This window comes from Bacillus rossius, assembly GCF_032445375.1.
Source record: "Bacillus rossius redtenbacheri isolate Brsri chromosome 9 unlocalized genomic scaffold, Brsri_v3 Brsri_v3_scf9_2, whole genome shotgun sequence".
In the NCBI taxonomy this organism is placed as follows: Eukaryota; Metazoa; Arthropoda; class Insecta; order Phasmatodea; family Bacillidae; genus Bacillus; species Bacillus rossius.
Genome location: NW_026962013.1, coordinates 36723033 through 36750178, shown reverse-complemented (window position 1 = coordinate 36750178; position 27146 = coordinate 36723033). Strand labels below are relative to the sequence as shown.

General features: G+C 36.7%; 1 protein-coding gene across 5 annotated transcripts in view; it reads left to right on the top strand.

Annotated features, from left to right (window-relative positions):
- The window catches only part of LOC134543009 (Ig-like and fibronectin type-III domain-containing protein 1), a 547890-nt gene that overhangs the window by 351308 nt on the left and 169436 nt on the right, over window positions 1-27146 (top strand). For all 5 annotated transcript variants that reach the window (XM_063387679.1, XM_063387678.1, XM_063387680.1 and 2 more), the window contains one exon: window positions 24328-24433. In XM_063387679.1, coding sequence (XP_063243749.1) covers window positions 24367-24433 — 67 coding nt within the window. In that variant the 5' untranslated portion in view covers window positions 24328-24366. The remainder of the gene's footprint in view (window positions 1-24327; window positions 24434-27146) is intronic.

Sequence of the window (27146 nt, the reverse complement as noted above, 5' to 3'; positions counted from 1 at the left end):
TACGGACATTCCATCAGTCCGCGTTGATTTCGACACATGGTGTACATATAATTAAAATAATAGCCATTCAGTTTCCAGCGAAATACAGCTATGGTACTGCTGAAAGGCGAATGTTGCCATTAATACTGAGTTGGGCATCTATCGTGAATAAAATGCAAGGCTGCACTGTAGATTATACAGTTGTTTATTTGGGATCGCGTATCTTTGCTGCCGGACAGGCTTATGTAGCTCTTATTCGCGTAAAATCACGGGATGGTGTCCAAGTAGAACCACTTGATTGTTCTAAGATAACAAGAAATGTTCCATGTAATGTTGACGCATTAGCTGAAATGACTAGTTTACGTAAACATTAATAACTAATTTTAAGTTCATTGTAACAAATAATACTTTAATCACTCATATTTAGTATTTTTCGTTTGTTACAATTACTTATATTCTATATTTTTATTTTATTTCGAGACTAAAAAGAATAACATAAACATATAGTTTAAAAACTAAAAACTTAAAAAAAAAAAACAGATTTTATCGTTGAATGAACTAAACATTAAAAAATTAAATTTAAATTTTTTGTTTGATAGCCAAATAATTTACCACAACTCTGTATAACTAAAAGCGGTCACGCAAGCTATCATTATTGTGACCAAACGCGTGAATTTTTACGGAAATAATATAATATTTAGTTATTATCTGTTGAAATAAATTTGAGGCTTAATATAAAACTCAACAGAGCCACCGTGGAATATATTTGCACGAAGAGCCCTCAATTAATGGGTAATGGCAATAAAATTAAATAACCAATATAGATTGTGAGACCGAGCCATTAATGGTATCCGAAGACAAGACGCGACAGTAGAAAGCTAAGTAATGAACCAATAACTCTCTGCGCAATCCTTCTCCCTTGAGGCCACTGGAATGTCGTTTCAACCCCTCTGTATCGACGCGCCCTCCTCCCAATTAAAACGGTTTTTTTTTTAATCTAATCGCTGACCCTACTGCGCAGTAGAGTTTATTCCGTCACACGACTTCGAATGGAGCAGGGAAGCAAAAAAAAATATATGGAAGTTGTGAGCTGCGTCTCTGACGGCATGGCTTCCTGTCGCTCTTCCAGCCAATCAGAGCTGAGCCCGCGAGCGCTCCGTGCGGTGGCGACCTTGACCCGGGCCGCCTCCCCCCCCAACCCCCCGTCACACCCGTGCTTTCCCCTGATGTTCGATACTGCCTCATTTCCTGCCCCGCCTGCCGCCAGGGATAATAAAAAAATCTCCAGGATATTGGACATTCTGCTGCCAGACGGAAGCTAGCTAATTAGCCGGCAATGAGGAGAGCATCCAAAAATACCTGCGTGGTATGAAAGCGTCCCCTGACAGTGGAGTTGGGTGGTTTTACCGCGCACCGCACCGACAATGTTGCGTCTTTGCGGGGAGGGGGGAAGGTGGTGATATCATGTAACGGGAAAAACACAAGTAGAGGAATTCCGAAGTTATTGCAATTGCATGACATAACACTGTAAAGTTTTTTTAATATAAGTGAAATAATCATGAAAATATGAAATATTTATAAATTTTAACATTTACATGAAAGAAATTGTATCGTTACAAAGAAAATTGTTTGCAGTTAGTACTAGATTCAGATTCTTGACCGCGAATTCATGCTTGGCGTTGTCCAAGTACCTGCATCAGTTATACCTAGTTATAACCCGTTCTCTGAAGAAAAAATAACATTCCAGTATTAATTGTGCACATTAAAAGCACAATAAAACAAAATGAAGTCCAATTGTTAAATATTCGATTATATTTCCATGGTTTAAAAACATTTATGTTTGTATAAAAAAAATGAAATAAAATCTAAAATCATGCGTCAATTTTTGTAACTGTGACAAGAAATATCAAGAATTGTTTTCAAGAATGTATTTCATTTATGCAGAAATTACCATAGCAATGTGTTGAAAAAATTTACAGTTTTTTTGTAGTATTACAAAATAATTCTTGGCAACTGGATTACAAATGAATCTTTTGTAAAAGTACAAATTTTTTATGTGTAGGTACAGTTCTATTATATATTTTCATATCTTGAGCATAACATCTATCACTTTTAAAATAGGACTTAAATTATTCCACTATGATTATCTATGTATTTGGGTAAATAACTGTGGAAATAAATTACGTTACATATTTTATTTTCCATTTATGTTTTGGTTTAAAAACAAAAATTATATATTTAAACTTATTTACTCATAGTCATCCTTGGCAAATAAATAACGTAAATGATAAGCTTTATCTGGTTGTTTCGCAAATGTCTATATCAGGGGTCACCAATTAATTTTCTCTCGGGGTCCGTTTTAAGAAATGAAATGACCATCGCGGTACGCACAACTTTTTATAGAATAAAATATGTACTAAACAAATGTAATTACGGAAATAACAAAGGTATTTTTTTACATATAAATGAGAAAAATGACATTTTTTGTTGCGGACTATCTGTCTGAAGTCTGGAGTAAAATTGGTGCAAGCTTTTGACATTAAATCCTGGAGATGTTCATCAATAAGTCTAGATCGAAATTTATTCTTAATGAAGTTCATCTCCGAAAATGCTGCTTCACAAATATATGTTGAACCAAACAAAGTAAGAAGTTTCAAAGCTATTTTTTGTAGTTCTGGATATTTATTACCACACACAAATTTTATCCAGAACTCTTCATTGGAAACTTCCGCATGTTTGTGTTTTAAAACTGTGTTTTCTTGGAAATCGATTATCTCCATCTGCAGGTAGCTTTATCACTCCCGAAAACAATTACAGCTTCGTTGCTCCATTCACCATCAGAATGCAGAGAGTAAATGCTGCTGAGGATTTCTACAACATTCTCAATTTTCTTAAAATCTGCGAACCCGTTTTTAATTTCCTATTTAAGACCCGTAATGAACGTCTTGTATTGGCCGACGTCAATCTCGTTGTCACTGCTGATTATTTTATTTAAATTGGGGAAGTGTAAGCATTCATTACCAAGATCATTAATAAAGAGATCGAGTTTTCGCGAAAAACCTTTTTACTTCTGACATGAGCTCCCATACAAGCTTTCCCTTGCCTTGAAGGTTCAGGTTCAGGTCATTGATATGTTTAAAAATATCCGTCAAGAAAGCAATGGCAGCTAAATTTTCTTTTTCGTTTAGAAAACTTAAGTAGGCGTTTGCTGAAGTCTGATCACAATTGAAAAGATATGTCTTCAAGTGTTCTAAAATGCTGAAGAATCTTTCTAAAACGCAGTCTTTGCTTAACCATCTCACATTATTAAACAACAGTAGATCGTCATATTGTGCATCAACTTCTTCAAGAAATGATTTCAATTCACGATGTTGCAGTGATGATTTCGCACGAAGATAATTTACTATTTTCATCACTTCTTACATAATACGCTCAAAATTATGATTGAGTTTGCAGCAAAGCACAGTTTGGTGAATAATACAGTGGTAGGAAATCACATTTTCATTACATCTTGCATTGCTACTAAACAGGTGAACTAGTCCTTTTTTACTCCCAACCATTGCTGGCGCACCGTCAGTAGTTACCAATAAAAGCTTTTTCAAGTCTAACTCATCTCTATCAAAATAATCCATCGCTGCTTTGATCATATCTTCTCCTCGGGTTCTTCCTATTAGCGAAAAAAGAGCCAATATCTCCTCAACAAACGTTTCTCTCATTTGGTCCAGGTAGCGTACAAAAATAATCGCATGATTCATCCATAGTCAAGGCGTAATAGTTTGCATTATTTAACTGCCGCTTCACATCACAATGATTTTCTTCTGCCAAAACGTTTGTATTTCTGGTGCTAGTAGAAGCAGATAACGGAATCCGTCGTATCGTCTCAACAACATCCTTTTTGTTCTCAAATAAAGCATTACCCGCCACGAGAAAGCATTCTTTAACTACGTCAGCATCAGCAAGAGTCCAAGAAATACGTAAAGAAGCCTCATCACATTTTTCCTGCTCAGTCATTGAGCGACTTATGATCTGGGTCGAAGATGAGTAACTTGATAGTAAACTTGCAATTTTAGACATACGCTGATCACTACCAAGTGGAAAGTTTTCAGCAAATGATTTGTGTTTGGTATCGTAATGTCGTTTTATATTCGAGCTTTTAATTAACACCACTGTTTGGTTACAAATCAAGCACATTGGTACTGCTCCAGCACGATTTTGCAGCGTAAAACGATATAAATCGGTCCATTCTGGAAAAAACTATTTTCATCTTCAACTTTTCTTTTTTTCGGTTCCATTAGTAATAAAACTCGCTAATGTAAACAGGTAGGTACTTAAACTCGTAAAGTAAACAAGCAAACGTAATATTTCAAGCACGTGGATCGTCGCGGCGTCCGTCACTCAAAATTAAAACAAAACACTGACCCCCCGCGACGCCCCTCGCGCTTCACCGCCGCGACGTTCAACGCTTTCGCAATCCGCGAACTCTTTCTCGCTTGTCGGCTCGTTACTTCGCCCTGCCGTTTTCGAATTGACGTCAACAAAGATAATGAGGGGGATACATTTTTATTAAATTACGTACTCTGTAGTGCAAGTTGCTGTGTTCTCGCGGTCCGCACAAAACGGGTCGGCGGTCCGGATGCGGACCGCGGTCCGCCATTTGGCGACCCCTGGTCTATATCATTGTTTCTCCAAGAAATATTAGCCCAGGAATACTCGTGTAGGACTTAGCTCCGTCGTACCACTAAATTTAATTTTCTACCGTAATTTTTTTTTTAGCATCTTTGTATTTAAATGAGAGAATTAAAAAATTTTACTTATTATTGAAATCCGGAGTATGAAATGAATATGGATATATGCTGAACACAACTTCTTCATAGCGATTTCTTCCAGTAATGGATGGTTTCGGCCTTGTTGATCGTTATAAGACCATGAAGGAAATTGGTCAAAGTAAAATAATTCCTAACTATTTAATATGTAATCCTGGTGGATGAAATGTGTATAGCAAGTAGACGACCAGACAAACGAATTCGCTTACCTTTGAGAAACAACCCCGTGATGAATACAAGCGTCTATATTGTTTCATATTAAACTCATCGTCACTTTACGTATGTAATCCGTACTCACACTTTAGTTTGTTTTCAGTGCTGTTGGATGAATTTAGAAAGTAATCACACTCTTATACTCCTGCAAAAGTCAAAGGATGTGTTCTGTCTCTCTTCTGCGCAGGAAACTTGTGGGACCTCGAGCGAAACGCGCATTTCCTTTTCTTTATTATCTACCCACCCCTCCTCCACTTCTCGCCGAAATCTCATCAACCCTTTCCGAGGTCTGCTCTTCTTTCTGTTCCACGTCTTCATTTTCCTCGCACGAGAATGATACACGACTTTCCTTTGTAACGTCGTTTTCATTCTTTGCTCGCGATCTTTGTCTCCTAGGCCCGCGCGCGCACACTCACACACATTCGACCCAAGGCGGGCGTCTTTTCCAAGTCCGCGTCGTGTATTTTGCTTCCCTGCTTCCACCCTGCTTTATTATATATTTTTTAATTCCTTCTCTTTTGCTTGGTATTAAAACTCGAAAGCAGACAAACCCCTCCCCCCTTCCTTCTACTTTCTTTTCCGTTTGGAAAATAATTATATGCTTCCTCCTAGGCCGTGTCGTGGAAAACAATCACTGCGGCTCTTCGCGATTCTTTGTTCGCTGCGGAATAAAAGGTCCCGCCTCTTCCTCCTTTCGGGACGGAAAATAAAAACTTACTCCCCGTCCTCCGCCACCCCCTTCCACCTTCCCCTTTTAGGCATCACGGCAACAGCGGGGCATTAATTACACTACCGCGGCAACAGTTTCGGCCGCATTAAGAGAGCTTTTAGCTCGTTACTCTCGTTCCCCCGTGCTAAACAGGGACAAGCATGCGAAGGAGATATAGAATATGGGAAGAGCAGGAATTGATAAAAGTCGTAGCTCGGGTCGCATTTCGCTCGCCTAGCATGATATGGCCTATATGTATATATTTATTTTGTTGTACGTCGAGATGCCGGCTGCCTTCGCGAGCTCTTCCGAGATTTCATATAGCCTACTTATGGAAAACTTCCGTCGCGATATTGTTCGTCGTGTCTAGCAAATAAGTGCGAGCGTGCATTGCACGCGGCACATTGACAAAAAAGTTTTTTGTTTTTGTTTTATATGGAACTTTTGAACGCTGCTACACAACTCTTGAAATAAAACTTCTTTTTGATGTGTAAAATCTTAGCTCTCGGTATACGGCATTGGGTGGGAGTAATTTCGTGAATGCGACGAAGGTAAAGGAACGAAATTGTGTCAAAACCACGGTGCTCCCATCTGTAGTGGATGGCGGGAATCAAAGTTTACAAAGACAAAGGAAAACTTTGTTTTATTAACTGTTAAATTAAATTTGACACGATAAGCAGTATTTTAATAATATTCCTTGTCGAAAATAAGGTAGAAAGCAGGGGTTTAGTATTTTTCAAGGTTTTTTTTTGTTTTTTGCTTTTATCGGAGTCGTTTCATTATATAGTTTAAAATTTCGCTCTGCCAATCGAATTATTCGATTGTCGATGTAGCTGCTCCGGCTGCGAATTCTAGCGGCGGGTGCGGAAACTACGCGTGATTCGCGTCCAGAAATGTTGTTGGAAACATTTATCATGTTCGGCATTATTTTAAAAAATAAAACTATAAATTTCGTGTCCTAATTTTCTATTATAAATGTATTTGCAACATGAGAACACATAACTTTGCTCGTTAGGTTAGATGCTACACGTCACTGGCGAGTGCTGGAAGATTCGCTCTCATTTTTCAATTTTTTTATTATTATTCTTGTGTTACACGCCGAGATGCCGGATACATTCGCGAGCTTTCACGTGCGGAGAACTTCCATTACGTTATTGTTCAGCTGGACTAGCAACTAAGTGCACACCCGCATTGCACGCGGCACATTGGCAGACCTTTTTTAGTTGGTATATGGAACTTTAGTACGCTACGCTACATGTCTCACGAAGGTTAATTTCTTTTATTTTTTTTATCAGGAACTCTGCGCACACTCAAAAGAACGCTGCGCACGACAATACAACAATTTCCAACTATGTGAGCTGCTCTCGCGTGGGCTGTTGGCCCTCGTTGTACACGAATTACCGCTGTGAGTTCATAACAATTATTAAATAAGGACTTGTTCAATAAAAAAAACTTTTATAAAGAATTAAATATGGTTGTATTAGTAATTTCTTTTCAATAATGTGCCCAAACACGAAATATTAGAAGGAAACTAAAGTAGGACACTACCATTTAAGGGGAAGAAATAGGAACGGACCGTTTTCAGGCGATAAGAATATTCTGTATAGTTTAATATTTCAATAGTTCGCATAGTGCCTAAAATTAACTGTGACTGGCTACTGAAAATTGTTTCCCCTGAGATGACAATAATGTATAATAATGTGTTAATTTTTTAGAGTAGCTGCAAGTTTAATAATACCGTTAATAGACTCTATTTAACGGCCTCAAAAAATATTTCAAATTTTATTTTATCTCAGCCATAATAAAGGTTAAATCTCATTTTTAAACGATAAACATTTTTCTAGCCTTAAAACTGTTGAAACCAAGATAACTGCTTTTAATTCCTAGCTCTCCGTCTTAATTAAGCACCACGTGAGTTATTTTATTCTATCCTTCAGTTGATGACACAAACTCTGTGTTACGAAGATATTAACACCATTAAACACCTAAACATTTTGCGTCAATTTCATTTTTAAAGCTGTTTAGAGTTTATAAATCTATTTTCACATTTTAAACATACTTAAAAGTTTTTGACGTGACAAAGTCTAATAAATCGATGAACGCCGGCTGCACGCACGAAAATGTGTCCCACTACGGATGTCCCACTACGGATGTGTCCTGTTTGCTCATTGTACGCATGCGTGGCATCTCTTCCACTCGATTGGAACAACCATCGATTTTACTTTTCAATCATATTTTCGTCGTTTGAATTATTAATATTATGTAATTTAACGATCGTCCACCGATTTTCAGCACAATCGGTACGGTTATTTAAAAGTAATGTTGAATATTCAAATACTTTTTGAACCAACAATGGTGTTTTACAGTTACACATAATAATTCAAATTACAACCGGGATCTTCTGCACAATGTTTTAAAAAATATTGTAAAATATTATAAATAAGTTTGGTGTATTTGGGATGCGTATTTGTTATAAAATCGTGTTATAAAAACGAAAAAATATTATTCCCCTATCCTGAAATTTTTTTTTATAAATCTGTATATAATATCTGAAACTACAATTTTTCAAATGTGGCCTCGTGGCTGTGCGGTCAGCGTCGTTAACATCTTCTCCAAGTGTTGTCGGTTCGAATCCCGGCAGCTGCAAAAAGTTTTTTGTACTTGTAAAATAAATACGGCGCACGCAACATTTCAAAAGTAATAAATATATTTGAATTAATTAATGAAAATAAAAGTAAAATTTATTAATTAAATTGTAGATTTCATTTCATTCCTTTGTATCCATACAAAATAGTGATAATTCAATTAAAATGATTCAAATTAAAAACAATTTCTTTCACAAAGAATATCATATTTTTAATGCCTAGACGGTTTGGTTGCAAAAACCTATTACGGCTCAGTCTCAGGCCGAATATGATATTTCCTTTTCTTCTGGATCAATTATTTCATCAATGTTTTGTTATGAGGTTGTCACGTTAAACTATCGTCCGTAAACCGTCTTTACAGACAACCAATTTTTTTTATTGAAAATATTAAAAAATTACTCGTTTTTAATTTAAAAAATATATTCTTAATAAAACTCTGACAGATTATGCACAGCTTAAACTGATGTGTATATAAGCATGAAATGTTGCATGGGAGTTCCTGATACAACGTGAGTACCAAGAAAATGTTTTTGAAAATTGATCCCCTAAGGGATTTAAAAAGGGGATGAAAGTGTGTAAAGAAGTTTGTCATTTTTTAAATTTGAAATGTGGAAATTGATGTTTCGACTTCTGTTTATAAATAAAAGTCAGTTGTATCAGAGTTTTTGGTAATTAATAAAGAATGTGGATCAAATACTTTATCATTGAGCACACGGCTAGTACTAAATAAAACTCTTCAGAATATACTGAATGCAATCCATTACTTGTTAAGAAAATGTCAAACATTTCTAGTAATCAGTAACTTGTGTATGTTTTCAGCTAGAAGAGATTTTCTATCACCAAAAAAAATTGCAAATAATTTTTTTTTTTTAACAAACGAATGTCTATGGATATATATCACATTATTATTTTGTATTTGCATGAGATCATTGATTGCATATTTTTCAAATAATAAATCCCAGAGTCAAAGTTATAATTTTTGTGCTCTTGTGTTATATAAATAAGAAAATCCAACGCTGTTGCTAAAATACACAATATTGAGAGAAAGTTACTACCACAATCATTTTAATAGTACCACTGAAAATTTGGTTATGCCCTTGAGTGAATTGCAATAATGGTTATTACTTTATTACATTTAAACATCCTATCGCCGAGATTAATCTTAAACATGTATTGTTATTGGCTATGGTATTCTGGGCTTTGTCGGCGTCTGGATGTTGCTGTTACCTAGTCGTTGGAAATTAGAATGGCAACAAGAGCTTAAGGAAACACAGAGCAATGTATAACACATATTTAGTACGGCATGTACAGAGATTTATTCACACATTATACAAACACATATAATCCTCATACATTAATATAAATTTTCTTATTATGTTGGCTGTTACACATTACTGCTACAATTCATGTTCCAGCGATTACCAACAAAACACCTGAAATAAATTTATACAAAATTACGTACCATTCACTACTTTTTAAACATTTTCTCATAACCACACGAATTATTCCTCAATAAATAATTCTAACTGGACCCTTTTCTTTTAGTTATAATTACAAATTCTTTTTAATACAAAATACTTAAACCTTCACTTACAGATCAAAATTAGACATTGTTTTAACAGTACCAGAGACTTAGGGACGAGATATTTCTAACACAATTTAAATTTCAACACTTCTCCCCAAATAAAATTGGCTAAAATCTTCAGTGTCGTTTAAGTGATAGCGGCGAGTGTTTTTTTTATTTCCGTTGATCCTTGACCTGATCACCCCAGTCGGACCGGAAACATCGACGGAGCGAATTTCTTTATTCTACCTCTGCCGCCGTGCTGATTCCCTGATACTTGCACATTTTCGCCGGCTCTTAATTCACACTATTTGGTAATAAAACGAACACTATACTAGTGCAGAGAATTGGAGACAAATCACCTAACATGCTGTTGCTTGAAATTATTTTAAAACAGTTTTTCATTAAAAATTTACCTCCTTGTTTATGTTCATAGGTAGTCTTAAACGCCACGACTGATAGTCCCGCTAATGCCACTGCACTACGCCCTTAACGTTTTAATCAAGTAGTAGCACCTTTTATTTTCACCGTATTAATAGAACGAGAAAATATATATATTTTTTTTTTTAAAGTATTGCTGAGCAGAACTCTGTTATGCTCCTAGTCGCAAACCACTTCATGACCCTCGGCGGAATTTTCTATGTTCCCCTTGGTCATTTTACTGCAAAGTCCGACACATACCTTTTACTTCCGAAGTCCCGTGCCAACTTGCAAATTGTTACTGGGCTACCACTGAATTATTACCAAGTCCGTAACTGACTTGTATAATTTGCGGCCTCTCTTACCGCCTTTTTCGGCATCCGTGCGCAGCTTGAAGACCTCAGCGGGCAGCCTTTCGGCGTCGATGATCGAAGGTGCGGGTCGTGGTCACCGCATTATTCACGCAGCCGGTTGAGAGAAGACTCTGTGGAACTCGTGCTAGCAGCCTGCTTATATACTCGCTGCGCTCCATACTAAAACAGCGAGGAATATTCTGGACATCCTGAATCGGAAACGCGGCTCGGAAACTTCCGACCACGTCCACGTGCTCCGATCAAAGGCGTTTCAGCACGAGTGGACCCGAGGATCTGCTATCCAACGCGCATCAATTGAAATTCGCGCGCCGAGTCCGTGCAGTGTATGGCGGGTGGTATCCCACTAGCCCGCAGGGGCGAGTTTCCTCGTTACGCAGTACCAACCTGCGTAACATTGCTTGTCACAGACTTTTCGGTACACATTGCGGTCACAATCTTCAGGTTGCTAACAGTTAAGCAGCGAGCTGTTACGTCGGTGATGGGTGAAATCCAGACCAAGCTGAAGTCCGGGAGACTACCGACAATGGTACGAAAGCCTGTTTTGTAATAGACAATGACATAAAATTCAGGAATACAAATTGTTTTTCGATTTTTCTTATTTGTAGCACATAAAAACACAATCATTAGGCTAAAGCTGTGCAACATGTAAGGTGTTACTCATTAAAATATTTAGACACATAATTTCAGTAAATTCACCTCAATCTCGCACAGATACACACAAAGAAATGAGGTGAAAGGTATACAACAAACTTAACCCATCTGGTCAGACAATTTACTTCAGACACGATGAGAAGTCATTAATACTTGCATGTATTTTAACTATAAATTATTACATTGTTGACTTATAGAGGGCTCATAATTTAATATTAGGTTTTTTTAGAACGGAATTCGTGAGTTTTGCTCTAATTGCAAATAAAGAAGATAAAGTACAAATACTTCAGTTCTTGAATGTTCCCCGAATTTCTACCCATTCGCAAGCCGGCTTGATGTTTGAACAGTCTGACAGGGACCAGCGATGAATCAGATTGTACAGTCACACGAGTTATTAATGTTTCCTCCCCCAATCAAGATTTTGCAGCTAGCATTACATACACTGTAAATTTCCTTTTGTAAATGGAACACAAATATTCATTTAATCACCGACTTTTTTAAATTTGTACATTTACTTGAAAACGAATGTATCACAAAATAGTGATTGCAGTTATACTGGGTTCGGATTCCTACCCGTGCTTTTATGCTGTGTGTTGTCCCAATAACTCCAATAACTAAAGTTATTTGTAAACCGTCCCCTGAATTGCTTTTCAGTATTAATTACGCACATTAATAAGCGCAATAAACTAAATGAAGTTAAATGTTCGTATATTCGATTATCTTTATATGTTTTTAGAACATAAAACCATGCGCCAATTTTCGTAAGACATTATACTCAAGTATTATCATAAAAAAAGTATTTCATATTTGCAAAAATAACTTATCCATTTTTGTACAAAGTTACAATATCTTTCTTGCAGTATTAGAAACAATATCTTGTAAACTGGTTTCTAAAGAATTATTATGTAAAAGTACAGAAAAATTGTTTGTGCGTAAACTATTTTATATTAAGTGATAAGTTTGCTTGATAATTTTCCGAGACAGTAATATTGTAAATGTGGAGAGTGTTTGGCGAGTGTAGGTTCTATAAGCCCGTGGAAACAAACAAGAAGCTAGTTGGAGGGGTTGTACCGGTCTCGAGTATTTCCATCCGGTGAAAGGGTGAAGTTCGTGATCAGCGTTCCCTGTGAAGGCCCGGGGGTTGAAGTGTTGGGGCATGAGTCACTCCCCCCCCCCCCCGCCTTCTCCCTTATTTACAAGCCAATAAGGGAAGCGAGGGCTCGAGCGAAAATAGGATTTGTAATTAACAATTAACGACGCGTCGATTACGTGGCTGAACACCGCGCGCCCTCGGTCAAACACTTGCTGGCCAGGAAACATGGGGGTTTAAAGATAGGGGATGTCAGAGGGGTGGAAATTGTTTCTTGATTACGAAATCACGTAAAATATAACCTGCAAATAACCTGGAAATTTGACGTTACCTTTAAAATAATAGAAATTTTCGCGCTATGGAAAATTTAAATATATCTTACAAATAATGTTTTATGTAAAACGCAACTACTATTATGATTTGAACAGCGTAAGAAGCTTTAAATATTATGAACTAAATTGCCATATCATAATTAAATTCGAACATTCGAAAAAACAAAAATATATAGTTCTTATTCGTGACTTATTTGCGGCTATTGGTGTTCATTTCTTTAAATTAAATTGTGATTGCAACACATAAATTATATTGGTTGTATTTATTTTCGTAAACTGTGCAAATTTTATTCCCAGTACTCTCTCCTCCAATTGGGAAAACAATCGTTGATGAATCCAATAAGGATGTACAACCGCATGGCTTAAAAGCTACTAAAAATCTTGTAAATTACACTGCAAATGAACTTTTTTTTTTAATTTTACAAACAACTCCATGCTTTTCAATGTGTGAAACATGCTTAATTATCATAATGTAAAATTAACATGGGGAGTTCCAAGGAAAGCTTCGTATTCTCCGCAGCGAGTGTGCTGTGGAACGGCGCAGTGCCTTGGGTTATTCCGACGACTAATTTCCAGAGAATTCTTCCGCGAAACATTCCAAAAAGGTTTCTCCGCGACGAATTCTTCCATCGCCAATACCTTGTCTCTCTCTCTCTCTCTCTGCCCCTCTCTCTCTCTCTCTCTCACACACACACACACACACATCCTGCTTGCCTGTCTTTGTGCTGCTTGCAATTCCCCCCCCCCCCACCCTAACCACCCCTGGTGATGGGTGTCTCCAGGAAGACGAGCACTACACCACGGGCGTGCGGCGCGTGTTTGCCCCCCCTCCCCCTCCTCTACCCAAAATCCCACGGTCCTGCTCCACGCAGAAAATAATTATCTGTTCTTTTACAGACTTTTGCAAAATATTTCTTTGGAAACCATTTGCCGAGAAGTAATTTATAATACTACAAGGTATATAGATATATACTATACCTATAGTAACTTTTTACAACATAAGTTTACGATTATTTTTCCATATACTAAATACGTTTTTCGAAATAATTGCGAAATAGGCGCATAATTTTATATTTTAATTGATGTTTCATTCAAATATATATTTTTAAACAATTGTAAAAAAATAATCGAATATTCCAAATTTGGGCTTTATGTTGTTGGTTCGTGCTTATTAATGTGCGCAGTTAATATTGGTATGCTATTCAGGGAACGGTTTAAAAATAAATTTAACTATTAGAGGTACTGGGAAAACACAAAGCATAAATGACTCAGGCGCTCGCAGTGATACTGGGTTCGGATTCTTACCCTGGCAATCGTAATCGTTGCTTGCTACCATCACGTGCAGATATCAGCACGAAAAAGACGGAAATTTTAGGAATGACTTCGATAAAAACGAAGATAAAATTGAAAAATTTATATTTCCCGGCTTTGGACACGTCGACAGTGAATTATATTTAAAATACTGTCCGCCTTCTTAAAATTCACTAAACAGTTAATGCTAAAAGTTTCCGGACACGTTTGAAGTTACACGTCTATGGCATTACTAAAATATTAACCTGAACATTATTTAACAAATATTATAGCATTAAGTATATGTTTGTATGTTTTTGCTCAAACGACTGAGATCAGTCTGTAAATACTTCCTGAAAACAAACATCAGCCATATTAAGCTAATTTAACATTAATTTATAACATTATTGTATTATAATGTAATTTAAAAAGTAAAAAAAAGTATTTTCAGTGACTAGCTTTTAACCACGTCCCTCGAGATCAACAAACGTGCGGTCAACCGCTGTGTGTGCTGCCGTGCCTATTTGGATTTGCCACGGAGAATATCTATTATAAGCACCTTAGTGCCAGCTTTCTTACGTATTTTGAAACTTAGGACTACTTTTTACTATGTCTATTTTAGTTTACCAAATATATTCCAGGGTAGTTTCACTATCATAAAGTTTAATTTGGCACACCAATACGTTTAATGTGTCCCCTAGTGTTTCCGAAAGTAATTATCGTACGGGGTTATGTTGCCACACGTGGGTCCGCCATTTTGACGAATTCGGCACCGTGGTTACACGTTTTCGTTCTTTCAACTTCCGTTCCAGGCACTTAATCACTTGTACCAAATACCGTATACCAAGCTGTTTACTCATCAAACATATAAGTTTTAAACACCTTTTGTTATTTCAACGGAGAAACTATTTGTAGCAGTTTGTCGCTATTAATAACAAGGCATTCAAAAAAAATATTTACTTTGGTCAAACAGACCCAAAATTTTAATATTAATTTTATAAAAAAAATGTAATGAAAAATATGGTTGAAACCAAGATAGCGTCTTTGAGTTAGGTTAAAATTAAAGTAAGCCTTGAATATTATCAGATGCTTATGATGAAATATAAAAATAAAATGTATTTCCAACGTTATTATTCCAAATTTTCTTTTTTTAAATCATTTTTATTGTACATTTAAAAAAAATTCGTTACTTATAGAGTCGTGTGTGAAACTGGTGTGCTCTCTAGTTGGGTATATCTGTTAACAGAGCACACTGAAGCTAGCAGCGCTGAAGAGAGAGAGAGTAGCAGCCCATTAAAATGCTCAGTGCAATCAAAGGATGAGAGACGCTACCGAGCTGCGAGAGCCCCCGACGGGCAGCTATGGTCCCGTCAATTAGCGCCGGCGGAGGCTCACCGCTGACGGCTGATCGGCGGTGACGTGTGAGTCCCGTGCGGACGGGCGCGGTCAGCTCCGGCCTCGCTAATTGCTTGCGTTCATATCGCTCCGCGCCGCGAGGCCGGGCGTGCTGGCCGCGGTGGCCAGGATCGATTTACAATCATCGATCTGAGTCGATTTTTGCTATTGTGATCGATGCATCGATTACAGAAATTGATCAATAACAATTAGAAGCTCATCAGAGACCTCAAGTGGCGATTGTATAGCAATATAATAATTAGTTATTACATTTTATTTTACTTATGTAGCTAATTACAGAATCACACTAAGATTTTTTTTTTTGGGAAAATTAACACTCTCAAAAGCAATCTTGTGCATGAATGCTACTAGACTCTATATTCCACGTGCGGTATATTCAGTATATTTTATCCATAATGAGAAAAGAAAGTACACACAAAAAATTACAAAATTACAAAAATATACAAAAACGAAACAAACACCGTAATTATTTTTAATGCTTTTTTTTAAAGAGCAATTGCTTTTAGAAAGCTTTTACGAGAAAAAAGAATAATATCCATCTTGCTCATGCAAAGCCATACACCGTTTCCTATACTTTCGAAAAACCCTGCTTGGTCCCCGGCGGGAGTCGAACTGATTGCCTCGGTGTAAGACGAGTGATCTGAACACTCGAACACCGAGACCTCACGAATCTCGAAGCGAACTAAATATCGATTCACACCTCTCGCCTCCCTCTCCCCCTTTCCCTTATCGCTCCAGATCTTTTTCTCATAGCGATTATTGTTACTGCAAGCTAGGGTACAAAATTCTAATTCACGGAACCTATCTTCATTAAAGCATTTTTCGTAAATGCTGAAGAATTAAGAAGATAATGGCCTGGTCTCGAACTGACTAACTGCAAGATGATAATGGCTAGAGGGAGGGGGGAAGTTTAAAAAAGAAAATGCAATGTGTACGAAACCCACACGTGAACAAAAGTAAAAAAAAAAATTACCCGAATTTCGAATGTTCCGTACGATTCATTTGCCGTGAATAAATTTTGCAACCGATTAGACAAACCACTCAATTTTACCTGACGATACTCGGCGACATCAACTCGCCGTCGGCAGTGCCACGGACCGTGTTTACTGGCCCGTAATGCCCTTTGATCCTCTTCCCTCCTCCACCCGTCCATCACTCTTCCTCGCTGCCCGTGATCGGGATCACGAGCGCTGTATCACTTAACCTGCGAGCTTTGCTGCAGCTCGCCAGCACGCGTGCATGATTGTCGGTCGAACTGGGGCGACACTCGACAGTTGCCACTGCTGTGGCTGCTATCGGAGTACTCGTGTCGCGTTAACCGCGTGACGGTTTACCTCTCGCTTCCGTGTGCGTGTTTCCGTGATACCAAGTTGGAAAATATCTATGAGATGGTCTTTCAAAAAATTATTATATTTTGGTAATTTAGTAGGGTAACATAGTCCAAGTATCTTGACTAGGCCTCGCAGATTCATGTGAGAATAATTTCTTATTTTGTTTTAACGCATACGTGTCAATTATGCTTGTATGTCAGGATGGCAGTTTTCTTGGATGACTTCGTGCTATCTTCCACAGCAACTGGTAGAAAATTTTCTATTTGAGGTTTATGTTGATGGGTTTTTTTGTAGACGTTTTGGTCATAAATCATCTGCTTTTTTTCTATGAAACGTTGACTATCCTCGCAACGATATAGTACGTTATAGATGTACTGCAGAAGGAGATACATACATTAAAGATTTACTATTCTTTTATACAAAAACTGAGGTGAATATGATAGTGTTATAAAATAACTATGTCTGTAAGAATTATCATAGTAAAACAATTTGGTTTCACAGGCTTCGTGAATTAACGAATATTGCATAATCTGTGAGTTAATTGTTAGGTTTGTGATAAGTTTTTCATTAGGGATCTTCACTGGAGGCTTTCATCGGAACTTGTTCGAAACTTCCCGTAGCGACGCGCGGGCTTCAGTGGTTCCCGAACCCTTTGGCAACCGCAGCTCGAGGTCCGTTAGTTGATGAGAGAGGCGGAGATTCGAACCAAACTATCGGGCCAAAGACCAACCACGCAAGAGTATCTGTTTGGAACGTCAGTTTTTTTTTTTTTTTTAGATGAATACGTCTAAAATTGCTTCCATATTGGGAGGCAATTCAAAAAACAAATGATAACAAATTCGGGGGAAACAGTTTGAGGTTAGCAGCTACATATCTATCATCTCCATCCAAAATTTAATTACACCACTGTATAGCTAAAGGATCAAACAATTCGTTACGCTAAGTGAGGACTGTGACGCATCGCGTGCGGTGAAGGGGGAAGCGCCGCCATTTTGAGGTCATTTTGTTGCGTTTCGAGATTTCCATTTAGTATAACGTTTGACTCGGAGAAGCTACGACGTTCGTTTGGGTTTAAATCGTCAGTTCTCGTCAAAATCTATCGATTTCATATATAACACATTAGTGTAAAATAGTTACAGTGAATATATATGGTGTTAAAATAAAATATAGCTTATTTTATATTTTGTATAGAAAGTATTACCTGTTACGTACACGTATTCACGTACAACACACGGCCGTGTCCATGACACAGCCACACCCCATTTTTTTTACGGTGCTTGAGGCTTTCGGGTAAGTCACTGTGTCTTCACGTGTAAGATCAAGTTTAGATATGATTTTTATTTTACCTGATCTCCTTCCTCCCCGATGTCTATTCGTCTAACTTGTGAAGCAATGGCATTGCAGTTTTTCTTCAATGTTTACCAAAGAAATGTAAATGAACGGGTCAAAATAATAAAGGCATCAGAAAAAAATTAGATTAATACCAGATTATTGCTGTGTTGTTTCGTATTCCACGTTCCTTCCATTAGAGAGCACGTCCATTGTCAGGTTCCGCACTGAATCGCGACTCATCTGAGAACAGAGCGGCGTACCCCTATCCACTATGTTCCTCCGCCCAGTTCCTACGGACTGTGCGGGGCTGTCTTGTCACTGGGCCACATGCCACGGACCTACGTGCATAGAGTCCACCTTCATGAAGACTAGTACGGACAGTTTGAGATGACACCCTGCGTCCTGCTGCTGTCCGCAAGTAGCGTTGCATTCTGCGTCCTGTTCCAACGGGCCGTCAGTATACGCTGTTTGAATCAATAGTACCATCTTGTTAAATAGAAACTATAGTTAAGTTTTAAACAGGGGAAACCTTTTTTTTTTATCGTTTTTCTCCAAAATTAATACTTTTCATATATTTATCACTCTCGGCATTATTGTAAATATTCTACGTTAAATATTTGTCCGAATTTCGTATTATAGTTTATTTGCAACATGAGAACACATGAGTATGATCGTTACCAAGGTCAGATGTTTACACATCACTGGCGAGAACTGAAAGACTGGCTCACTTTTTTTTCAACTTTTTTTAGTTTTGTAGTTTTGAAAGGGGAAGGGTGCAGCGGCGCTTCCCACCTAGATACGCCCTTGTGTATTGTTATAGCATATTTTTTATCTACAAAGTACGTGAAGTTATAGGTCTCTGGGAAGGGTCTACAGCACTATCTTCCTCTTTTATACACTTTATTTAGTAAATATTTCCTCTCTATCTCAGAATCCCGGACTCACACAAGATTTATTAAGGCAAAGCCCATTACACGTTATTATTCAACTACATTACGACCGCAGAGTCACTACATGATGATGTTCTTAAACATCTCGATCCCCCGCTAGCAGCTAAACCACCAGATCTAGTCGGATAACAACTCAGACGGCAAACACTTCCATAACGCTGCCGGCACGTGGGAGATGTAGTCAGCTTCCCTCCCACCTCCCGGGTCTGTCGCCTCGGGCTGCACCCGGCCGGCAATTAAAACTTTAATTACGCTATCATCCGCTTACCCCCCGCCCGTGGAGGGTTGGGGTGGGGGTGCGAGAGGGGGCAAACAAAACTCTGTCCGGATAGCGGCGATCGGCCTCGCTGCGAAGACTGGCAAACTAATTAAAAAATTGCCAGCCGGCGGGCAAGTTGTGCGCGCATAATGGGGATGACCCCCTCCACCCATTTCAACCCTTCCCCCCCCCCCCCCAACTGCTTCTCTAATGCCTCTGATCGACCATCGTCTTTGTCCCGCCTGTCATAATGGATTTTTTTAGGGGGAGGGGGTGTGATGGTTTTCAGCTCGTACAATCGGCTGCATAATTACCTCCTTTTTGTTTGCACAATATTGATGCACAGAAAAAAAAAATCTGTACTTCTACAAAATATTCCTTTGGAAACCATTTTTCCGAGATATAGTTTGTAATACTACAATAAATATACGGTAGTAACTTTGTACTACACATGGCTATGGGTATTTTTGCACATATGAAATACGTTTTCTTTTTCTAGATAATACTAAGTATTTCTTACAAAACTTTGAGCATAATTTTATATATTAATTCATGTTTTATTTGAGAATAAATTATAAAACCATGAAAAAGATGATCGAACATTACAATTCGACCATATTTAGTTTTGCCGTGCTTATTAATGTGCGCTGTTAATACTGGAAAGCTATTCAGAGAACGGTTTACAAATAACTAACTTTAACTATTGGAGGTACTGGGACAACCCAGTATAACTACTTTGCAGTGATCCATTTGTTTTCACGTAAATGTACTAATTTACAAATATCTGTAATTCTACATCAATATTTCTTTTACATTTACAGAAAAATAATTACCGTGTGGTTGGTGTCTGATGCTATGGAGACGTTTGAAGTCTATGGCTAGCATGTAGCAAGCCACGTCGTAGCTTTTGGTTTTTGGTGGTTTGTGTTGATCAAGGATGTGTTTAGTAGCATTTCGTGTCACGTGTCCTTCCCTTTGCAAATAAGATAGGAAATCCATTTTAATTTCACGTAAAAACGATAAAAATATATATTTTTTAGTTCAACTACTTAAATATTTTGAATTTTATACGGATACAAAAAAAATAATATTCAGTGAAAAAAAACCGGTTCATTTTAAAGAAATTTGTGAAACGTAGTATAATTTGGATTGGGCAGGTACTTTCATGAAAACACAAAATGTTAAACAGCTTAATAATTGTCGAGAAAGAAAAAATCTGCAATTTACGATTATTATTGTGTACGTCTACCTTAAATGGGTGGTGGATACGCCACTGATGTTGATGGTCGATGGTTAGATTACTTTAGAAGTCTGTTGAACTCCGGGATGGCTGTTGGGGCAAGTGTTTTGTTAACATACAAACATATACACATGTCTTGCTTTTATCACCAGCCACGCCGACCGAACTTACGCCGAATAATCACGTAGAATCTTTTAGAAAACTAAACACGTTTGTAACATTTTGAGTTTTCATTAATTTTTCATCGCCAATGAGCCAACCATTTCCCCTTTATTTACTTGGAACAGGTGGGTTTGACAGTTTATTTTGGCGGATTCACTGACTTGGACTTATTTTGTCCCCTGTTCAAACGGTACAAATTCACACCCACGCCTTACCTGGGTCTCGAACCAGAACCCCTTACATCGAAAGATGGCGTTAATCCACCGAAGGCTGGCAATAAGTACAGGTTATGTCCTTAGAAAGAAGAATTTCTATGGAATTCAACTAACCAAAATAAAAATCTATGGGATTGGTCATTTTTTTGTTAAATAATAACGATTTTCTTTCTTTTGTTTCATTCATCAAATTGATCAGTTATATTTACGTAAATGATGATCGGAGCATTCAGTTTAATTACTTTCCAACACCGACCATCTATCGTGCTACTTTTTCCATGTCACTTCGCGCAACAAGTTTCATACAAAAAATAATTTAGAGTAGAAACTTTATTTTCCATACTTTTTTCTTACTTTTTTCATGCAAATTATTTCAGAGAAATGAATTCACAGCAGCGACAACGTTTGCAGATGTAGAATTTTCCAGTTACTTGCCACGGTATCTCTTATTCAAGTCTTTTCTGCTACAGCTATTGCGTTATCTGTTTAAAATTTGCCGTGGAATAGTGTAATATATTATGGCACTGTTCAGTAAATTGGTGGAAATGTGGTCGGCATGTTTGATGAACGGATTCTGTCTCTCTTTATTTAATAACTCCGGGAGTCTAGGACATTATCCCGAAGCTAAACTACGTGTTATTTCATTTGTACTCATTTTCCGTGTTGTTTTTCGCAACAAACATGCAAATGAGGCAAATTAACATTCCGTTAATATAGCAGTAACTTCCGCGTGTTATAAATTAATGAACATGAGCCCAGTGTTGGCTTTAAAGAATCATATTACAAAAGTTACGTTATCATTGGAAATAACATCATTATCATTCATCCTTGTATTTCGGATATATTATGTGATATGAGAACGGCTTGGAATGTTGATGAAGCATATTACTATTTCATTTACTTAAATCCTTCTATTAGTATAGAATATTCATATTTAATATGTGTTTTTCTGTATTTGTTGAAAATAAATATATTATAAATCCCCTTGTGTTGGCATGAAAGTTTTACAAAGTAATTTAAAAAACTAGTAATGAAATACAGCTCGAACTTTCAACACCCATAAAAATCATAAATATTATAAATTTCTCAAAAGGCATAAATGTAAACATTCTATTATATAATGTAATTTGGCACTACAGCCTGTAATTTTTCTTGAAATTGATCAGAATTTTTTTTACAAAATAATATTATCAAAACATGGAACGCTTCTAATTGCTTTGGATACATTTTTGGAAACGTTATATGTAATATACTAAATCCACACTACTAAAAATGATATTTTAAAAAAAATCCCAATTAACCTTCAGAAGAAATTTTTCTGCATATTAAGTGAATTTTACCCTTACATTTAAGATAGCAAATGCTTACGATCAAACATTTTTATAAATTAGCCTTTTTTCTAACTCATCCAAAGCCTTTGACTGTGTTGTTAACGTAATTCTTTTCAACTAATTGCTTTTTATGGACTAAATTTTAAAATAAAATAAAATAAATTCATATCTCTCAGAGAGAACCCAAAGTGTATAAATAACAAATAACAGTCACAGCAATATCTATGTTATATATGGAAATAAAAAAAATGTAGAATAGTACAGTATTTGTTAACAATATAATTGAAAAATTACTATTCTGGCATAACCAAAAAATATATATACTATCAAAACTAAGCTTGGAGTGATTTGCATTTATAAATATACAAACATTTATATACATTGCTAGGCTGAAACATGTCAATTTCATCATATAGTATAATATACTGGGGTAGCTCAATACTAGCAGATGAATTTTTCAAATAATATAATAAAGAGAAGCTATCAGGATCAACCCGTCATACACCTGAAGATATTTTTATACTAAGTTAAAGTTTTGAACCTAAATAGTTAAACATGTTTTACACAACTTGTTTTAACCACAAAATAAGCAACATTTTTCAGAAAAATAAAAATATATAATATTATTAATAGATACTAAAATGAATTCCACTGACCATAGGCCATGACTGATTTCAAAAAGGGGCCTACTTTTCAACAGTATGTTGAAAATTATATTTATACTTGTATTATAATATACTTGTATTATATTATACTTATATTTCTACTATCTTAAACATTAATTACGTTATAGTATTTCATAATTCTTCTTCTAAGTGTATTCCTAAGTCTTCCTCCCTAACCATCCATTTTATTCCATTTTAGGATCTTATAAAACTCTAGACACTACAGCTTTTTCTGCGTTATTAATTTGCTTTTTATGATACTTTGCTTGAATGTCGGTTTAGTCTGAAAAAAGTAAGCAAAAAAAATCATTCACGTGTTTTGACTTTACCCAATTTGTGTTTTACTGTTTCAAATTTTTTTGTTATATGAGTAGACTCTGTACATTATATTATTTTGTTTTAGACATGTCATACGCAAGATACCGCTGGACTTAAGGATGCATGAATAAATAAATAAATAAATAAATATAGTACCTTAAAAATTAAATTTTATTATAAATTATAGTGCCACAGATAACGTATTATGATTTAATATTATTCAAATAAATTAGTTATAAACATACATACAGTAATTTAAAGTAATATGTATACGTTAATGTAAATATTTTTTGCAGGACCTTTATTTTCTAATGGTGACGTGTTACCATGCCCTAAGACTACTATGGGTATTAACGGCCGCCATATTTGGTCTCACGTGAGAAGAGACGCCGACTCCCATTGGAGGCTATGCACCTTTAGGAGCATAACTTTAAAGTTTGATGCAGATTGTTTGTTTGTTTTTTTCACAGTGACACGATTATTTTATCACCGCGTACAGTTGCACTGGCCTGTAATCGGACCTTCCTAGCGCGAGACCAAAGATAACGGCCTTTATAGTGCTTTACTGCACCTAGTTATTTTAATTTAATAATTTTTCTACAGTGACAATATACGCGGTGGTTGTATAACATCATTCAATTAAACATAATCCCGACGCCTAGTGTTCCATCTTAATCACTTTCTCTACTACGTACCATACAAATGGTGTTCAGCCCCAACTACAAAGATGTATATGTAGGCCTACCAACCTAGGGAAACAATAATTTATACCACAAGTCGTGTAGATGTTTTCATCTTATTTTGTTGGTATGAACCTGCAGCCGGAGTCTGTCGGTCGGATTTAGACTCATCCTGTGTATGTGTGTGTGTGTGTAACTTGAAGCATTGCAATGAAATATTTTTGGTGCATGGTAAACCAAAGTGTTTCGTGGTTGGACGTAAGAGAGGAGGTTTGTTCGCGCGCGGCGGCGGATGAGGCGTGGTCGTGACAGGCGGTGGTCTCCCCGTGTGTTCGCAGGAGCGTGAAGACACCAGAGCGCCGCGACGCCGACGGACGATGTGTTCGCCTAGCGCGCCCCTGAGCGGCGCCCTGCTACTGGCCGTCCTGTGTTCCTGCGCACAAGGTGAGTGCCCCTCCCTCCCCTCCATACCCTGTTACGACATCGGGGCCTGGTTTTGTTTCACACGACTCGTCAGAGCGTAACGGAAAGTGCGACCCTCAGGAGCAGGGCGTTCAAGTGTGAAGTTTCGCTTCCAACACGCGTGGTAGCCTCGCGCCCATTTTTTAAAAGGAATTTTTTTTTTGTATTTTTACGACGTGATACGAAATATCATGCCAATGAATAATAAAATCTATATATATATGTTTGTGTGTGTTAGGTATAATACATTATGTCCATAAAATAATGACCCGATTAAAATAAAGCGTTGTATAATTTTTGGTTCAAGGTCACAAAAAAAAAGAGTAACTCCAAAACATTTTTGTTAAGAGCATGCACGAGTACGGCGCCACAAGGGAGACTCCTGAGCGTAAAGCGTTTTTGTATTCTGAAATTTTCTAAGAGTGGATCTGTAATTTCAGTCCAACGTGCGCTTCGTTTGTATTGGTCGTATTGGTCGAGGCGACGGAGATCTTTTTCGCTGGCCTCCGCACGTTCACCTGACAAAACGCCATACGATTTTTTTTTTGTGGCTTTATAAAAGATAGTGACTGCGTTCCGCCGCTACCTAATGATTTGACATAGTTGAGACACAGAATTGAAGAGGCTATTGCTTCCATTTCTCCGGGTGGGTTAACCAAAGTGTGGGAAGAATTATTGTAAAGTTTGGATGTGTGCCGTATAACTTAAAGAGCACATATTGGACGTTTGTAAGAAAAAAATATGTTAGTTTACCTTTCATTTTATGTATGATTTGTTGTATATAGTATAAATAAAACTATTATAGGTAATAATATACCACTGAAATCGGGACATTATTTTATGGAAACCCTGTTCTTAAAGTCTTGATTCAAACATATGTTTTAAAAATGTAACGAAGTTCAAACTATTTTTTTTCACGTGATTGGTAATTAACTTTGGAACAAGTCATACTGTATTTTAGACGATAACTTAAAACAAAACCTATTGCAGAATTCTCATAGGTCCATAGTAAATGTTTACTAAATAAAATAATATATATATGGGGTTACGTACGAATAATGCAAAACTTGGAAAATTCGAAACGTGTTTAGATTTTTTCTTAGCCAAACACACAATTAACTCTTAATGAATATGGATTTATAAATGTAAATAAAACAATAAAATACCAGTTGTTGCATTCTTAATGTGCTTCGAGTTTATGTATTGTGGTTTAATAAATTATTTAAATAAAGTCCTGTATCTTATAACTAGCCAAAAATAATAATTCCGCATTATTAAAACAAATATTAAAAAAATTATTATTGTGAATATTATATATTCATATATCTGATATCGCTTCCTTTCTGAAAAATAAATTCTTAGTATACATATTTTTATTGAATGACATGCTACATAACCCCACGTATGTTTTTTTTTTTTTTTTCATTTTATGTTTTCAGTGTGTTGTCTTGCTTATTGCTTACACGGGGATTACCTTATATCGCCACAAATACTGCGTACATATGTATGGGTACAGTAAAAACATTTATTAAATATGCAACTGTTCATAGTGAAAAATGAAGGCCTTCTTAATATTTTTTTCAAAACCTTTCATTAAGCAATACTCTGCAACTTTGATGTATTTTGGTTATCAGCCAAATGCTTATGGTTAGTCTTTGTAACTTTCCATTCTTAATTAAAAAAAATAGCTTACATCTGCAGAAAGCCTTCGCAAGTTTCTTTTTTGTTATTAGTTGGGTTTTAAAAAAAAACTCAAAATTTACCTTGTTCTGCATCATAGATACTACATTAATTAACATTCCGGATTTAATGAAAATTTTAGGGTATGTGCTTACGTGGTTTTTTTAACATTTCATGAGTTTGCTCTTTCAACAGTGATTATAAAACTTTTTCTTAGCAAGAGCTTTACTTCTACTACGTGTGCGTATAAAAAGAATCCGATCCAATCACAAATCATGAAGGTATCCTTGCTTCTCACCAGTAATCACTCCAAACAGGCGGGTATTTGGTTGTAATCGTTGCCTGGTAGCTCTCTAATGGCAGTCGGTGTGCTGGCTGGTAACACAGTCGTTTATGATTGGCTCACAGCCTAAGTGTTGACATGGTCAACTTACGGAGGGAAGTAGACTAAGTATAGTGTGCCATTTGTTATACGTATCCATAGAAGTCTTAGTCTATAGAGTGGGTGTGTCTTATAAAGTTAGTCACTGTGGCTAGCAATTGGTTAGGAAAACAGACCATAGCTGCATAAAGGCTAATGCTGGAAGTTTTTTTAATAGCTTGAAAGGAACTCTTTAGAAGACTCGTAAAAAAGGACACCATGTAGCGAGTATTGTTGAACAAAGTTGTTAAAAACACTTCAGCAAGTAATTGGTGTTAAACATCATTATATCTAGAGTGTTCTCATTTCTTCTTCAATCATTAACATGGAAAAAAATTGGGAAAACCCATTCCCTTACTTCTTACATTCCTCATTAGAATTTAATTTCACAAATTTTGTAAAATACTTTTTTTTTTGTGTTGGTTTGTGCACGTTCTCGCGTACGTCTCTTTTGAGTTGCTTTTAGTCAGCCGTTAAAGTTGTCTCTGCCACGCCCTGAGTTAACTACCCCAAAGCAGATGGCTGATACGCCCTTTCACGTTGCCTAGTTTCCTGCCTGCTTCTGTAACTGCGCGACATCACCTCTGTTCGAGC